Source organism: Cryptomeria japonica, chromosome 4 (assembly GCF_030272615.1).
Source record: "Cryptomeria japonica chromosome 4, Sugi_1.0, whole genome shotgun sequence".
NCBI lineage: Eukaryota > Viridiplantae > Streptophyta > Pinopsida > Cupressales > Cupressaceae > Cryptomeria > Cryptomeria japonica.
This window is the reverse complement of record NC_081408.1, coordinates 462,348,347-462,367,418: the sequence shown is the minus strand read 5'-3', so window position 1 is coordinate 462,367,418 and position 19,072 is coordinate 462,348,347. Positions and strand designations below refer to the sequence as shown.

At 36.0% G+C, this 19,072-nt stretch overlaps 1 protein-coding gene across 1 annotated transcript in view; it reads right to left on the bottom strand.

Annotated features, from left to right (window-relative positions):
• LOC131077355 (gamma-secretase subunit APH1-like) overlaps positions 1-18,871 on the bottom strand; it is an 89,195-nt gene extending 70,324 nt beyond the window's left edge. The window contains exons 1-2 of the mRNA XM_058014836.2: positions 18,475-18,871; positions 6,922-7,074 (exon numbers count right to left, since the gene is read on the bottom strand). Of these exons, the coding sequence (XP_057870819.2) occupies positions 6,922-7,074; positions 18,475-18,587 (266 nt within the window). The 5' untranslated portion in view covers positions 18,588-18,871. The remainder of the gene's footprint in view (positions 1-6,921; positions 7,075-18,474) is intronic.
• Between the last annotated feature and the right edge of the window lie 201 nt (positions 18,872-19,072).

Sequence of the window (19,072 nt, the reverse complement as noted above, 5' to 3'; positions counted from 1 at the left end):
TTACCACAACACAATCATGGCTTCATCCATGATTCACCAGAGATCCACCATGATAACTGGTTTGGACATTATAAGATCGTCACCTTATAATGTCTCCATAAAAGTGTTCATTATCTTGAGAGATCGTCACCTCTTAGATATGAACCCAGGGGATAAAATCCAAAAATGTCCTGTCATGACAAAGAAGTTTACACATTAAACATGCAAATACAAATTGCAAAGCAAATTACCTTTCTATCATACCTAAACCTTTTCTGAAGTGATCAACCTTCACTCTGAAAGAGGTTTTTGGTCAGAATATCTACAGTTTGATCTCCAAGGGAAAACCCCCCTACTCGAGGGAGAAGCACCCAACATAAAATGTCTTTATATATCAAATATGTCTAGCAATAATGCAAGATACGGACCCAATATATGTTGCTTCACTCCTTGAAGCAAATTTCACAAGAGCAAATCTAATTGGTTTTCTTCAGAGGATCGATCTGCTCTAACTAATATATAAACTGCTCTTCACATAAATTGAATGGATCAGAGAATGAGTTTGCATCTTCTATATATATGAGGGAGGCACCCTTTCACAAGGGGTCAGTCCTCAATGACACCATTTGTCTCTTCACAAGGGTGACCACTACAACATCAACACTCCCTCTTAGGTAGGGAGGAATCCTTGTTAATAATATAGTCATGAAATAACATCCACCATGGCTACTCCTAGAGAGTGGAACACAATTCATCATGGTACTCAACATGATGATATCCATCATGGCTACTCCCATGTATGAGAATGCATATGAAATATGAACACAAGTGCCCATCACAGAGTTGCTCAACGTGATGTTTTCATCTCATCATGACTACTCCCAAAGGGTGGAACAGGGGCCTTCACCTCAAACTTCTCCCTCACAGAGAAGAGTGTATTAACAAGGGCTTGCTCCTCAAACTTATCTCTCACAGAGAAGAATGCATTAAGCATATTTTCATGATGGTGTGGCTCCCTCTGATATCAACCTTCTGACCTCCTTGTCTAAGGTTGCTTCTGATGAAATGTTAGACTCCCTCTGAATCTGATGTCAACCATCTGACCTCCTTGTCTAAGGTTACTTCTGATGAAATATTAGACTCCCTCTGAATCTGATATCAACCATCTGACCTCCTTGTCTAAGGTTACTTCTGATGAAATGTTAGACTCCCTTTGAATCTGATATCAACCATCTAACCTCCTTGTCTAAGATTACTTCTAATGAAATGTTAGACTCCCTCTGAATCTGATATCAACCATCTGACCTCCTTGTCTAAGGTTACTTCTGATGAAATATTAGACTCCCTCTGAATCTGATATCAACCATCTGACCTCCTTGTCTAAAGTTACTTCTGATGAAATATTAGACTCCCTCTGAATCTGATATCAACCATAATTTCGTTTATAAGTATCAATTTATTTCTCCCTTTAATTCAATTTTATTGTGCTTTCGTCCTGAAGGTATATCAGAGAGAGATTACAAATAGCTCATAAACTAAATTATCTCGAACATAAATGCCAATGATAGAAGCATACAAGATTTTACTAGCCAATATTATAGCATAAATTACAAACTCAATAATTCATGTGCCTTAATAAAACATGGAATACTTATCTTAAGTTTAAAACATTTCCTTTCATAAGGTGAGCCCATATAAGAAATATCACGCATGAATCATCTCTCATGATAATTCCCTTTGAATGATGTAGAACATTTTCATAATTTTGATCAACACTTTCATTATGATCTGCCACACACAGTCATTAATAACTTTTGCAATTTACCAAATTTATCCAATCTCTTCGGTGAGATGTTAGAAAATCTAATTACAAACATTTCCTACAAGTTATAGCCAGATCCAACGGTTAAAACAGAAGTTATGACATTTTTCCCAAAACTGCTAACCCTAGGTAGGGTTTCAAGTGACCTACACCAAAGTTGTCATATCTTGCACAAAACTGAATCAAATTTAATGAGATAAACATATTTGAAAACTAGAAACAAAAATCTTTCCATCCATATAATATAGTCCTCATTTTGAGGCCAACCAAGGGCCGTGCAATGGCATATTTCAGACTGAAAATTCTAAAAAAAACTGAATTCTCCAACCCTCTCCAACCTTCAAATTAAACTTCACAGGCCTGAGCTCTGATACCATGTTGATTTTTCCAGGTTTTATTGGATGTATTTTAATGTATATATCTGATTCAATCTGATACTTGCATTCTTGGAATTCTATGTGTTCTCAAATTGAATAACATTATACTATATATATTCCTTTGGAGAGACATGTCCCTGAACAGACATGTCTCTCCTTTAATTATAATAATTTAATCAATATTATAATGTTTCATCAATCAATTATTAATTTAGAATAATATAATAGATTAATATTGAATATTAAATTTTATATGATTAATAATAATATAATAATATAACATAATAATATATTATTATTAATCAACATATATTATATGTATTCTAAATGATCATTCGACTCAAGCTACAAACATTAACAATATTCTTATTCTTGTTGTCTATGTTGATGACCTCATTATCACTAGTAGTTCAACACTTTTGATCGATCAGATCAAACAGAGTTTGTGTCAATCCTTTGACATGACAAACTTGGGACTTATGCAATATTGCTTAGGTGTTGAAGTTTGGCAAACTGAAGGTAGCATCTTCATATCTCAGTCAAAGTATGTCCGCAGTCTGTTGGACAAGTTTCGGATGCAAGACTACAAACCTACATCCACACCTATGGAGAAAGGGTTGAAGCTGACAACCAAATCAGATTCACCTATTGTGAATGAATCAGCATTAAGGCAACTGGTGGGCAATCTCATCTACCTTACTACTACCAGGCCTAATCTTAATTTTGCAGTGAGCTACATCTCATGCTTCATGATAGCCCCCAAGGCTGATTATTGGGTAGCAGCGAAGTGTGTGCTACGTTATGTAAAGGGCACTTCTAATTTTGGTCTTCTGTACAACAAAAGTCACAATCCTAGACTCATTGGTTTTACAAACTCAGATTGGGCAGGTTCTGTTGATGACAGAAAATCAACATCTGGGTATGTTTTCAATTTGGGATCTAGTGAGGTCACATGGACTAGCAAGAAGCAGCAGGCAGTGGCTCTTTCCTCAACAGAAGCAGAGTATCATAAAAACCAACAAACAATTTAGGAGGAAAAAATCGTAAAAACCTATGGACAATTTTTCAGGAAAAAATCATGAAAAACCCTCAAACAATTTTTTAGGTAAAAATTGTAAGAACCTACCAAACAGAAAATTTGGTTATCACAAAGCATAGAAGGATGACTCCTCTTCAAAATGCTTTGCAACATGAGCCTACTCCTATTCTTGAAACCCTCCCAGTTTAGATTGCACACATGCCAACAATTTCCTGCGATCTTTCTTCATATGGCCAAACTGGTGACAATAGTTACATTGTACACTTATCTTCTTCGAAGACTATTGAGATTGACCTTGTCCTTTCTACTGAAAGGACTGAGCTTTACCCTTGTTCTTATCCGAAGCTTCAACTGTGAAGGCGTGTTCAATGGACGAACTAGCGTTGCTTTCGTCAATCATGTTGTGGAAGCTTGTTACAGAGATCAAGAAACTTCAAATCAACACTAGTAGAAGAGATATTGAGCGTATCAATGAAATGCTCATAGGACCTGGGCAAGGTTTTCACCGTTATCACTACCATATCCTCTTCCTCCAAGGTGCGGCCAATAGCGTCCAATTGGTCACGGATCTCCTTGAGCTTTGTAAGATGTGCCTGGATAATAGATGTCTTTTCATCCATCATGATAGAAAACAGCATATTCTTCAGAAAGAAAGCTCAACTCTTGTCATGGACATTTCATGAAGATCCTTCAAGAGATCTCAGATCACTTTAGTTGTTTTACCTGAAGGAGAGTTTTATAAGCATGACAGCCTCTCAGTTTGGCTCATCAAATTTGTCTTGATCTTTACCTGCTGCTATAGGACGAGTGAGCTTGCCTAGAACAATCTAATCAAGGCAACAATATTCAAATATCGTCAACATGCGTTGTTTCCAAGTGTTGTAGTTGCGGGTGTTGAACTTCTGACTATGCTCCAACATGATGTTGGTCAAAGAGGCCATCACAAAAACTGAGGTTGAACGTGGTCAACCTTATGAAGGCACCAAAAACGAGACAGAAGAATCTGATAAAAAATCAAAATAGAAATAGTTGCACAAAGGATCGGAAACCTTGGAACAAAATTCGAGGCACGAATCCCTATGCACAAATTTTGAGGTTTGCTGAAAAATCCGAAAATTAAAATTTCTTACAAATTTAAAACCTGTAATTTTTCTGAAAAAATAATAATATGCTATTAAAAATAAAAAAATACAAACGATTTTTTTGTAAAAAAAAGTTTAAAAAATAGGGCACTAGCAGTGAAAACCCTAGGCGCCACCAAAACCCTAGGCGTTGACGGAAAAACAAAAACCCTGCAGACCAAAAACGTGGGTATTGAAACCTGTGAAATTCGCAAAAAGAAAAACACGATTTCACAGTGAAAAGTCTGCACAAATGCACAAGAAAAGGCGTGAAAATCGTGATGAAAAAACGCAGAAAAACACTACCGCCACGTTGGCAAACAAAAAAAATTGTAGTTTACCAAAGGAAGGGCGCCATAAATCGCAGAAGACCCAAAAAAACGTGCCAAATTTTTAGTGGGAACCAAACAAAAATCGTGCACAAATATCTTCAAAACGCGGCCACGAAAAACCACAAGAGTGGCGTGAATCACAAAACAAGGGACCCAAATTAAAACCGCGATTTTTAAGACTCCGAAAAATCGCCCAAAAAAATTTGCGGTTCTTTGCACCCAAAAACAACGCCCAGAATAAAAATCGTGATCTACGAAAATTCTCAAACCCTAGCACGCCCAAACACAGACGGCTTCCAAAAACACGATTCAGACCTGTAAGGTAAAAAATTCTTGACCACAAACCCTAAAAATTCGCCCAGTAAAAAAACTTTGAAAAAATTTCACTAAAAAAAATCGCTAAGAATTTTTTCTAGAATTATAAATTCTCCAAAAAATTTATCCATGCTCTGATACCATGAAAAATAATTGTATTAATAATCAAATGCAATTGAATGAATTAATAACAAATATACAAGCGTATATAAAGGAATTACAAGACGGTGTTCTATAAAGAATAACCGTTAATCTAAAGTTTCAACATGAAGCTAAAACACTTAAAGTGCTAAATAAAGCTAAAAGCTAAAATCTAAAAAGCAAAAATATGCATTCTCATAAAAGAAGCTAAAGTTTCATCAACAACTAAGATGACCATTATAGAATAGATATAATTATTATTTTAATAATGGGTACCTAAAATGGTTTTGTAGTCGGAACCCATCTTGCATCTTGCTCAAAGTTGCACTTAAGGGGGCGTGTTGGAGTAAATACGGTTTATCCTATTTTACTCTATGATTAAGTTTACTTAGGCATTAGTCATTTAGTTGTTAGGAAAACATTATTTAATATTTCCTAAGTACATTTATTTGTAGTGGGGTGTAGTTGGATATTACCTACCCTCTCATCTTATTGAGATACATGTCAGTATCCTGTGCTCTCACCTCTCTAGCCTTTTGCTTTATAAGAAAGCTCTTTGTACATTGTTAAGCATCTCAATACAATCATCTATTCTTGGTGAAATATTTTCTCTCACCGTGAAGGTTATATTGCAGGTTGTGGTCCTACCAGTGGAGTCTATAGTCTATACTCCAACATTAATCAGCAACTAAGCATATCTGCTATCTCAAACACAACATCATTGATTAGGAATTACAAAATATAGAGTTAGCTTTGCAATGTAAAATAGCTGGTCAAACCTGTCAATTATATATTCTGATGTCACTTTTATTTAGCCTATGAGATTGAGGCAAAGATAACAATATGGACGCTTGTTTCTCTCAAAACTATTCCTAACAGCAAAAGGAATGGCAGCAAAATGCTTGACAACTCCTTTTCTTTGCTTCCAAACCCTATGACCATAATGATCTGGCTAAAGGAAATTCTGCATCACTCTACTTTATAATCATGAAAATAGTTGATCTTAATAGCTCAATTGATAAGATCTTTTAAGCAGTTCCAAGGACCTTGCTCCACTTTATAATCCTAAAAGTTGGGATTTGATGATAAAGCTGCCACTCAATTCATATCAAACCACTATCTAGATTAGGAGCCAAGAAATGTTTTGGATATTTGAGATCAATATGCTGTTCCAGTGCTGCAGCTAATAATGCTGAAGATAACCAAGGGCAGGGATCATCTTCGAGTGCCTAACTTGGGCCTGTGTGAATCTGAGTCGGAATGATAAAGGGATTGGCTAGGCACTCTGGTCGACTTGGAAATTGGTGTTTGGTCCTTATGTCTTCTCCTCCTGTCATTATTGGCATGCAACTACGTTTGCACTTTAATTTAGACCTTTTTTGTTTGTTAACAGGGTATGCTTACAATCACTTAGTATCTCAGTTGCTTGATACAGGGTCATGGTAAATGCCCCGATAATAAGCTCTGGTGGCCTGACTATGCAGAGTTTTTTCTTAGTTCTCCCCTTTCACTTTTGGTGGCAAAACAAGCTAAGGACAGCACACAGAGTAATATGCTATTTTAATTTATGATCAACATAAAATAAAGTATTCTTTCATCCAAAAATATAGTTTAATTATATTATTCTGAAGCTGCACAAAAGCCACCCAAAAAAGGAGTAACTTGTAAGTGAGGAGCAATATAGCTTCAAACAGGACAAGCAACAAGACGGTGCTTTACAAAATTATTAATTTAAATATCTTACGATAGAAATCCTGTTGAAATCCAGGGAAAAAATGGAATCAATGAGACTTACATGTACAGCTTCCAGAATAGAAGTCTAAATCCTTCTTGAAAACCAACAGATGTAATCAGGATCAATGCATATGGCCATACAGAAGGACCAAGAGGAAGAAACGCTCTCCAAATGCCTGCTAGTATTATGAGACTTATAAGCCATATGAGTGCACTGCATACAAATTTATATTAGAGCTCCAAGAACCTTTCCTTTGTCCTATCACAGGAAAAATGCAACAAAAAAGAAACGAAGAAAATGAAGTACTGTACATTTTAGTTGCCCTAGCCAAAAATGTTACCACATCTGAGCTATCTACTGAATGGGAAGTTTATATACTAGCACTCCTAAGTTGTATTTTGTTGGCCAAAACAGATTAAATCTTAGAGTTGAATGGTGACTACTCCAGATTAAATATAACTTCAAACAATACATGGAAGAATAAGTTGCATCTACATTTAACATTTCTTACTTGTTTCTTGTTATGGTACACAGGTACAGAAGGTGATTCTGAATAAGAAACTTTATAAAAAATTGATCTCCAATACATTTAAAATGACTGATATAGAAAATATAAATTCAAAATAGATATTGACCAAATCAAAAGAAAATGTCACTATATACAGTACACATTCTGATTGCAAATGTCCAAGAGAAATGTGATTGCTGATGTCTGGTTTGTACTTGTGAAATGGTTTGAAACCAGACAGCACAATTAATAGAAGCTTTGGAGTCCACACAAGTTTGGATTTATGTAATGTCCCCATTTTTGGAGAGGAATTAATTTATTTATTTAATTAGTTCAGTTGTCCAAATTATTATTATTTTTCATGGATAACTTAATTAATTATTTTAATTAATAATATTAAGTTAATTATTTATAAAGTTATCATATAAATTAAAAATTAAAAGATGACTTTGTATTTAATTAATTTAATAAAGTGACTTAATTAAATATTATATCATAAAGTCACTTAAGTGAAATAATATTTAATATTATTTCTAGAAGCTTCCAGAGATGGGCTGGAAAAAGTACAAAGGGAGATCTAGTTGAGCTTCAAAGCAGCTTGGTTTATTGATTTGGATATTGATTGAATTTTGTAGAACCGAGGGGTTTCTTCAGATCTTCATCTTTGGGAATGAAAACTCCCATAGATAGCATAACTGAGGGAGTGAAAGACCTTCCAAGGGGTTGCAGCTGAGAGTGGGAGACAATTCAGTCTTCCATATTGAGCTTATCGAGTTTTGTTGCATTTTCATGGTGGATGGTTCATGGTGTCTTCAGCATTTCAGTTTGGGTCTCCTAATTGCATCGATTCTTTTTGAAGACATAGGGTGATTCATCCTTGGAACAATTGATGGTGAATTAATGAAGTTGCTGGTAAAAATTTAGGTCTGAAGCAAATTCGAATTTCAACCCTAACACCATGATTTTGCTTGTTCCTCCTTGTTTGTGTATTGAAACTTCCATTGGATGATAGCGCTTTGTTTGGAGGGAGGTAGTGATGATATTTAGTGGTTAAGAGAGGACAATATTACAGGCAACTATTATTATTTCAGTTCTGAAGCAAGTCTGTCCAGACTGGCCTGACACCTACGATTTGCACATGGAGCTCCTTTAATGCCACAAATTCACCTTTTGACTAGAGCACTTATTTCCCATAAGGGTATCGATGTTGTTTGGTGACTGAAAAAGGATGCAGCAGCAGCACATTAGTTTCTATGGTCTGAAGTAATCAGAAACAGGGATGACTTTGATGAAGGGCACAATTTGGTTTATTTCACTTTGTTTAAGCATCACATCCTTTGAAGATAGTGCTATTTATGGGAGAAGTCCGCAATAATGTCCAGTAATTGAGAAAAGCCTTTCATGCTGGTAAATAATTGTTCTCAGACAAATATACTTCTGCAGCAGGGGCGATTTTATACAAAGCATGATTTTTGGGTACAATTACCAGATATTGCTTGCTTCTTCACATTGGCATTGGGCAATCATACTAACAGGTTCTTTACTTGCTCATAGTTGATAATATTAGCGATGATGCTGGTATTGCTATCATCGACAGTGATATAAATGGTAGTTTGAAATTTGTGGGTGAACGTCTATATTGGAAAGCTTTCAGCTTGATTGGTTGTATTAGAATTTTGCATTCAATAAAGGTGCTCAGATTTGGTGGCATATGTCTGAAGTAAGGATCCTTTATTTGCAGCTTATATGATGCATACTAATTGTTTGATATAATGCCTCTTGACTGTAGATGTTGTTTGGCCTGCGTTAACTATGTATCTCTTCATGTAGTTTTGATTTATGAGTTTCAATCAAACTATAACATCAAGCATACAACAAACAAACAATTAGAAAGCAATCAGATTTTTAACAGCAGGTCTAAGGGTTGTAGGACAATTGTTTGATGATATTCCTTGTGTCATATGAGCATGTTTTCCGCATAACACACAGATTGGAAAGTCAGTTATCAGCAAATATTCCTTGTATTTTCAATCAATCCACTGCAGGGGATATTTCAATTTATCCTTGATAGACAACAGTAAATCCAACAATATTTTATCACATAATCTAAGACTTGTACTGCTTGAATCAGAGAAAACATGCATGCATGCTTAATCCAATATGGATTGAGTCATAATGTGGCACAGCACTATTCTGTGTATCTATTCATGGACAACCTCCTTCAGTGGTTTGCATCATAGATAAAAACACTACCACATAAATCACTTGCTTGCATCATAGATAAAAACAATACCACATAAATCACTTGCTTGCAAGTGCTTGCAGATCATTAACTGTTGACAAGTTACTCACCACCAAGTTATTGGAAAATATTTGCCCCATAACTTGCCAAAACTCCTTTGCTTTTTTCTTTCAAATCAAGAATTTACAATTTTGCTTTATTGTTTTTTCTTTTTGCTAGGGCTTCCAATAGAGTAACTGTTATCACAAAAGCTTGCACCCTTGCTGAGATATCAACTCAGCAACCTCGTGAAACATGGAAGAAACCCCGAAGTGTGGGACCTTGCGCAAGGGGGTTGAATCTCCGGAGAAGACCGGATTCCTTCTCAATCCAAGTGCAAGTGTTGAGCCAACTCAACACTTCAAATCTTACTTCTAAGCCTATCCTAACAGCTTGCAGAGGAAAAGGGAAGAGAGAAATGCTTAAAATGAAAGGAGGTGATGCACCAAGATAAGAGATGTTTCTCTCCCCACCCGAAATGGCACAAAGAATCAACTGAAATACCCAGGAGATGCACAAACTTCAGCTACATGAATGACCTCAACGCACGTATGGAGGTTAGAACTTGTTGAATGTCAAGAGGGGAGAAGGTTTCCCACAAGTTACACCCAGAAATAGGTTAACACAGCATATATGCGAAAGAAAGCCACAAACATACAATTATAATGAAGGTAAGAACACATACACAACATTCATAAGTTGAAGTAAGGCAAGAATGATGATTCCAATTCATTATAAGGCCAATGGCCAAACTTACAGTTGCAGAAATGCAAAAAATATACAAGTCTTTAAGAGAAGTGAAAGAGCATAGAATAGCTCAAGCCAGCAGGGAGAGAACCCTTTACAATGAGGCATAACAGCCTTATATAGAAAACCGGTCGCATAGGAGAGACCATTTGTCAAGAGAGAGAAGCCTTGACCCTTGTGTGTGCAGGGAAATGTCAATCAGGGAATGCAGGGAAGTGCATGCACCTGACATTGTGTACATGCAAGCAACCTGGCCATACCCTGAAAATGCAATCCCGAGAAGAAAGGTACTTCTAGAAGGTTGATTGACTGACATTCCAAAGTCAGAGCATGCAGGCATGACATAAGTAACCACAAATAAGCATGGCCATGTACCTCTCTTGATGGAAATTCTGCAAAAATCATTAAATGTACCCTTGTAGCTCCACAAAAGAAGATGCACAAATCACAAGAGTCGTTGGAGCATTTAGAGCTTTGAGTGTTGATCACGCCATCTGGAAGTGTTGCAAGCTGGAAGAAGGTTGGAAGACTTCGGAAACACGGGTCACCGAAGTTGGGAGGACTTAGGCTTAGGAACTTCGGAACCTCAGGTTTCCGGAGTTCCGAAGAAGAGAAGAGGAGGCTAAGGAAAGGAACTTCGGAACCTTGAGGTTCCAGAGATCCAGGGAAGAGAAGAGGAGGCTAAGGAAAGAACTTCGGAACCTCGAGGTTCCGGAGTTCCAGCAAGACAACACTTCACACTCCATGATTCCATTGGAACCTCGAGGTTCCGAAGTTCCAGCAAGACAACACTTCACACTCCATGATTCCATTGTTTTCTCTTTGATCAACTGAGGCAGCGCTAGTCCATAGAACATATCTCTAATCGGTTCTCACTAATGGACCAAGGGTGTCATAAAATGACAACAGTAACATAGTGACATGGGGATGCAAAGCCAAAGATGCCAATAAAACGAGGATACACAACTAAATGAAAGAGGATACGGCTAGTTATATATAAATGTAGTCACAAAAATATTATAGGTACAAGGATAGGTATGTGGTCCTCATCCATTAATTCCAGTTTCCTACTAACTATTGTCGATTAAAGTATGAGGATTGGGTATAGGTTCAGAGATCGAGTTTACGAATATGGAGGATTTCCTCCCAAGATTGATATGGTTGGGTATTGTCATACTATAATATTAAGAATATATAAAAAAACTCATAATAACAATATAAATATATTGCCCATTGGGTTGTGGTGTAATTGCATTGGGATGCATTCAAAAGTGTGCAATCAAGGTTCAAATCCCACTCTGTGTTAACACGGCCAACCAGCCAATGGACTCCACATTATTGGGGCATTATGTTAATATGATTAAATCTGTGAACATATTGAAATGCCTAAACACCCAAGCTAGGGCTCAATGATGTCCCTAGCTACCCACAAAAAAAAAATCAGAAAAAATATATTAAAACAAATAAATATAAATATAAATGAATAACACTAACTAATGCAAACAAGCTCTAGATGTCTAATGAAAAGCAATCAAAACTTGCAGCAAATATTTCACATTAATTCCCGGCCTGGTAATACAATAAACTTAGAATTTATTGTTGAAAATTCAAATTACACTTGCCCATAGGCTCACAGCCCAACTACAAGGCATTTCAAATAATTCAAAGATTTTCTGCTGCTTGGTCATTGCAATCCCTCAAAGTCCAGAAAAACATACTTCTCAATTTTTTCACTCGTACAACCCCCTCGCTTGTATTGATTTGGAATGATTGTTAATAGGAGATGTCAGCCAAAAAAATGTAAGCCACCAACCACAATACCCACAATCAGGAGTAGGCACGTGAAGGATAATGCCTAATACACCCAGGATCTCACTTGAAACACCTAGCATGAAGGAAAATAATCAATCATGTATCCCCGATGATCACTAAAAAGGTATCTATAGCTACCAAGTGAATGAGAGAACTGATCACAATTCCAGCTTGGATGAACAAAGGATAGAATCACACAGCCTCACGGAAATGTCCAGCAATTTGCCACGCCATTATAGGTGGACCCCACACAAGGTAGCACTCTAGGAATTATAACAACCCAATCAACATGTGAGCCCCAACCAGGAACTATCACAACCAACAAGCAAGATGCCAAAATTGACAAGAAACAACCTAAAAACACACACATTAGCACAAAAATTAAAGACTGAAAGACGAAAGTTTTGCATGACACAAGATTGCAGGTAAACTTAAATACTCCTACATCAAACATAGTGGGTAACTGGAATGTCCCATGAGGTTGGAGACTCATGAACATTTTACGAAGTTTGGAATTGAAAAACCCTGCTTGGCAACCTTAAGATTGCATTCATCCAAGTTGCTTTACCTGCTACCTTGTTCTTCCACTTAACCAAGTATACCTTGTATTCCTTTCCCTTTGCTTTCTTGACTACTCAAGAATCTAGTACTGTGTCAACTTCATCTTATTCCTTTTAAGCAACTATTGTACCCACTCTTCCTTTTGACAATCAAAATTTGTAACTTTCACTAGTCTGCACTTCATAATAATGGTACAAATCAGCAACATTGAAAATAGGTGAAATATCTACTCCTTAAAAAAGTTCTATCTCACATTCATTGGATGTAAACTTCCATAAGACCTTGCATGGCCATATCTTCTTCCATTTTAGCTTATTGTAGGTACCATGGAGAAATCTTTCTTTCCATAACTGAGCTACACCAAATCTCCAAGTTGAATCCTTATTCCCTCTTTTTGAAATCTGCATGTTGCTTGTACTTCATTGTGTTTTTCTCCAAATTCTTCTTAACTTTTTGATAAAACGGATATATATAATCAGCAAAATCTTCTTCTACAGCACTTTTCCTACCCAAATCAGCAATATTGCACAAGTCATCTATTCCCCTTGAGCTGTACCTATAAATGATTTGGAAAAGCTTTTGGTTGGACTACTGTTAACTAAGTTATTGTAAGCAAAATCTGCCTATGCCAAGATCAAATCCCATTGAGTGGGCTACTTCCCAACAAAACATCTCAACAGGTTACCTAGACTTCTATTGACAACTTTTGTTTGCCCATCAATTTGGGGATAAGAGGCTAGGCTGAAATTCAGCTTAGTGTCTAATTTCTTCCACAAAGTGCATAAATGAAGTGACCCTCAAATTAGTGTCTCTATCCAAGACTATACTTTTTGGTAATCCATGGAGTTTATTTAAAGAATAATAAGACATGTATGGCATCACTTAACATTTTACATGGACTAAAATGTGCCATTTCGGAAAATGTATCCACCACCACATAAATCGAATCATTACCTCTTTGAATCCTTGGTAGCCCAAGAATGAAGGCCATGCTTATATCCTCATAAGGCCTCTCTAGAATAGTTAAGGGCTGATAAAAAGACGTGTTTTAACTCTTACCTCTTGTATATTGACAAACTCTAAAGTTCACCATTTTCTTCACATGCATACCCATCTTTGGCAATAATAACTTCTACTCCACTATGCCAATGTGTTGTGCATTCCAAATTGTCTAGCTAGGACTCCACTGTGTTCCTCTCTTATTAGATTGTCCCTCATAAATCCCTCAAGTACACATAAACACTTTCTATTGAACAATGATCCTTCCTATGTGAAGTAATCTAACCATGGAGTCTTGCTTTTGTCTATTGAGCCGTTGCATGTAGCCCATGCCTTATTAAAATCTAAATCATTTTCATACAACTCCATAAAATCAAAACCAGCAACCTCTAATCTTATTTTATTTAGCAACAAGAATCTTCTACTTAATGCATCAACTACCCAATTTGATCTATCACTTGTATGCTTTAAAACAAATGAAAGAATATGAAGAAATTCCACCAATTTCATGTGTCTTTGATTGAATTTATCTTGGTTATTTATGTAACAAAATGCTTTATGATCCATGAATAGGAAAAAATCCTCTGGTAGTAAATAGTGTCTCCACTTGTGAAGTGGTTGTATAATGGCACCAAATTTATGGTGATAGACCAAGTACTTCTTAGCCTCATTCAACTTTTCACTAAAATAAGCAATGGGTTTGCCTTCTTGGCTCAAGAGTCCTCCAATCTTTGTCCTGCTTACATCACACTCTATGCGAAACACTTTGTCCAAGTCCAACAAGGATGGGTTGTTCTATTACCTTTCCCTTTGAGAGCTAAAAAATCTTTCCTGGTATTGTTGTACGCTAAAACCCACCATTCATAGTTTCTATGAAAGGTACACAAATTCCACTGAAATTTCAAATTAACCACTTATAGAAGCTTACTAAGCCATGCAAACTTCTTCCCTCATATGTACTTTTTGGAGATAACCACTCTACAATGGCTCTTTCCTTTTCTAGATCCATCCTCAAGCCTTCCTAGGAAATAACAAATCCCAAATACACTAGTTCTTCCTTCACAAAACTACCCTTCTTCTAGCTAATTAGCAACTTCTTTTCTTTTAATCTTTGCAAAACTAAACTTAAATGCTTCAAATGTTCCTCCATTATTTTACTAAAAATCAGAATGCCATCTAAATGAAAAATCACAAATTTATTGAGAAAAGCCTTCAATACCTCATTCATCAACCTCATGAAAGTGCTTGGTGTATTAGTCAATCTAAATGGCATAACCAGCCACTCATAAAACCCATCTTTTGCCTTGAATACAATCTTCCATTCACCCCCCTCTCTAATCTGAATCTAAACATACCCACTCTTCAAATCATTTTTTGTGAAATAATTGGCGAGCACTATTCACCATCCTTCTTCGGTGCTAATACCATTGCTACTGCACGTGGGCTCAAAATTTTCCTTATCAAACTTTTATCTAACAGCTATTGGACCTATTTCTTCAATTATGCATTCTCTATTGGTGTCATTCTATATGCTGCCTTGTTTAATAAGCTTGCTCTAGGAATTAAACCAATGAGATGACTGATACTTCTCATCAGTGGTAACCCATCCAGCGACTCCTTTGAAAGAATTTCAGCATATTTTTCAAATAATTTCTTCAATTTTGATTGAACTTCATCCTCTTCCCTTGTTGTCCTAGCTTCTGCAAGCTCAGGAATATAACCATAATACATTCTTTCCTCTTTTATATCTATTAAAAACTACTTTATAGAAACCAAGCATACCATTGGATGCCTTCCACAAACCAAACATAAATTTGAACTGCTATCCACTTCATCTACCCTATCCTTCAATGGGCTCAATGTAAATTGTTTTCCATATTTTACTATGGTGTCGGTGTTCATTTTTCCATCATATATAACATTCCTATCATATCACCATGGTCTCCCCAACAAAATATGAAAAACATCCATGGGCATAGCATCCAGCAATTATTTATCATCGCAGACCAATCTAAAAATCTACAAAACATTGTTCACTTACCAAAAGTTGATGCTCCTTCTACAACTATGAGACCCTGTATGGCTTGAGATGTTTAATCTTCTTTAACTTGAGCTTCTCCACCATCTCCTTGAACACTAACTTTTCCATGCTTCTACTATTAACAACCATGCAGCATTTTCCTTTGCACTTGCATATGGTCCTAAATAGATTCTTCCTATACGCGAGTTTATGCTTTTCTGTCTGTAACTTCAATAACACTCTCTTCATCATGAAAGGCTCTCCTTGCTCTAGCTCTTCTACATGCAAGGGTGATACTAAACTCTCCTCATCAACTTGTGCAGTATGGTTTCTTGTCTCACTCTATCTTCCATGGTCTTGCTATAATTGTGTACACTCAAAGACTCTACAACCAGTCTCCCTACATCTGTGATAGATGAATTCTCTACAACTTCCTCTTCCCTAGTATTCTCTTCCTCTTGAAGAATTTCCCCTTCCTCCATCTTGGGAAGTGCTCAATTCCCTCTCATTTTTACATTGTCTTTTAGGTAATGCCCCTACCAAAAAAATTCATAAAACTTGCAAATTCGCAAATTTAGCTCATAGGCATTTCATCAAACAATTGGTGCAACACTAAAATGCATTGAATATTTTTGAGTTTTACAATTAAGAACAGCTACAACTACTCTTTATTAACATAGGAAAATTAACAAACACTTGGCAAGTATCGAACATGACATTTTGACAAACAGTTGGCCAACTTATTATAAATATGTATATGTATATGTATATATATATACATATACATATACATATATATGTGTGTGTGTGTATGTGTATGTATGTATGTATGTGAAATCAATCGATATCAAACATATTTAAAGTTTAAACTGATACAAATTTCATATTTACCCCCCTTGAGTTGTAGATGATTATATAACACTAGTATTGTGTAATGTCCCCCTGTTGATATGGGATTTATTAATAAATAATAATAATAAATTAAAATATAAATAATACCACAGCTGATAGCACTTACCATAAAAAAAAATATATATATATATATATATAAAATAATAAAAAAATAAATTTTCATTAAATTTAATGAATGGTCAAAAGGCATGAAATAAGGAGTTGTGACTCCCTCAAACATGAGATATAAAAGGGAGAGAGAGAACTTCATTTGGTAAAAAAAAGAGATGAAGGAACAAAGAAGGGAACAAAGGAATCAAGGGAGCATTAATGGGAAGAAGATAAAGAAGTGAGTCAGTGACTCTTTCAAAGGGGCAACAATGATGAAAGGTTGTGACTCTTTTGAAGGGTGGTAATTGTGAAAGGCTGTGACCATTATAAAGAGGTGTGACTCTCCCTCACATTGGAGGGTATTAAGGGGAGAAGTTTTCATTTGAGGAGGAGATAAAAAGGGGAGATCAATTTGAGGAATAATATTTTATTCTCAAGGACAACAATGAAAAGTAGTGACTCAATTGTTATGAAAGGTGGTGATCCTTCCACCAATAAAATATAAAGGAGAATTATTTCCAAGCATGGAAGGGGGACTAAAAAATCAATAGAGGTAATCAATACAATTAACATCAATTGTCCTAAGAGAGAAAAGAACTTCAGCAATCAAATACAGATCAAACCATTCGGCAATAGCACTCATCCAAGAGAGCAGCTTTCAGCTTTCAAAGAGGGAAACAGCATCAAATTGAATTTGTCCAAATTATCACAGCAGACTGAAAATGCATAACCTACAATAATTCTACAAGTATAGTGGGCAAGATTTAGTGTCCTCCTAAAGGGGGCATTACATATTGCACTGGAATGATGTTGCATAATACAAAGAAATAATCTTGTAAGTCACATTCATGGCTATAATTGTTCTTGCAGAGGCAAATCTGAATGTTTCAATGTAGGTATAGGTGACTCATCAACACCCCCAAAATCCTTGCAAGACCAAAACAGCAAGAATAGCTTGCATAATAAGGATGCATGAAATGACTGATTGAATATATAAGATACAATGAGATGCCTTGCTCATAAAGGCAATGTGTGATGTAGTATTAACAACTACCATGACGCAAGCATTTAATGCTATTTGTAGGGCTAGCAATTATTGATCAAGAAACAACCTTTGATCTAACTGTTTATAACTACAATGTAAAGTATGCTACCTAAACAATAATTCACCACATAATGAAGTCGGCTTCAAAACAACATTTATAAGCCTACATTTACCTGCCTCCAAAATGAAGTCAAAGTTCCATTTCACAAAACTCGTAAACAAAATGAAGAAATCGGAGAAACAAAGAAATCAGGGATGTCCCTGGGATTATATCTGCTGCAGTTGAACTCAAAGTAATTGTTCCACTAGAAGGCCAGCTATTAATTAGGGTTTTAAATGAGCAGCAATCTACTAATTACAGTTCAAAATGGACGTCATTCCAAACTCAACCATTGGGTTATCTGTACAAAATGCACAAGCTCAGCACTCCTCAAGATTGAAGCTGAAATATTCTAAAAAGGCGGCTAAGGTTTCATTTCGCACAATCGAACCAAAACAATTTTAAAAGGGAATATAATTGCTATTTAATTGAAAAGCAAGGTACAACATAGAACTGCTGGAAATACTATAAAAGCAACAACATGGAGCCATTGAAATTGGTATACAGGAAAGCAGTAGAGAGTTAGTAATGAAAAAACCTTGTAAGAAGGGTGAGAACGAGGAAGGGTTTTTTGGCAATGACAGTGACGAATACAGAAAGAGCCGGTCCCAGAGCTATCAAGGCATATCCTATGCCAGCAGCAGCTGTCATCTCGCCTTCTCTTATTAGTTGCTTCCTTCTCAGGATTAAACGTTAATCGGAGGATAAGTAAAAAATTATTATAGCACTATTTCTGTGGCGATCATCATTCGCATCCATGTCAATAATAATCGTAAATTCCGAACATTACAACTGCTGCGCAGATCAGATGTGAGAAACTTTCAGGCTAATGGTGAGAACTGGGGAGGATTTGTTTTAGGCGTCGACAATTTAAAGCATTCGACTACTTTCTTTAATTCCAAAAATTGTATATAAACCAGATTTCGACTACTATCTCTACTAGCACATGTTATAAAAGAGGCGCAATGGTTATGTCTATAATAACATATATTTTAAATAAATAATAGATTGGGAAGTGCAAATTCAAGAAATAGTGATCAGAATTGATAGTATGTCATAGTAAACATAAATCAAATCTCTTCATTTTTTTAATGTATAATTGTATAGCACCGTGTCAATCATTCGATCATATCTCT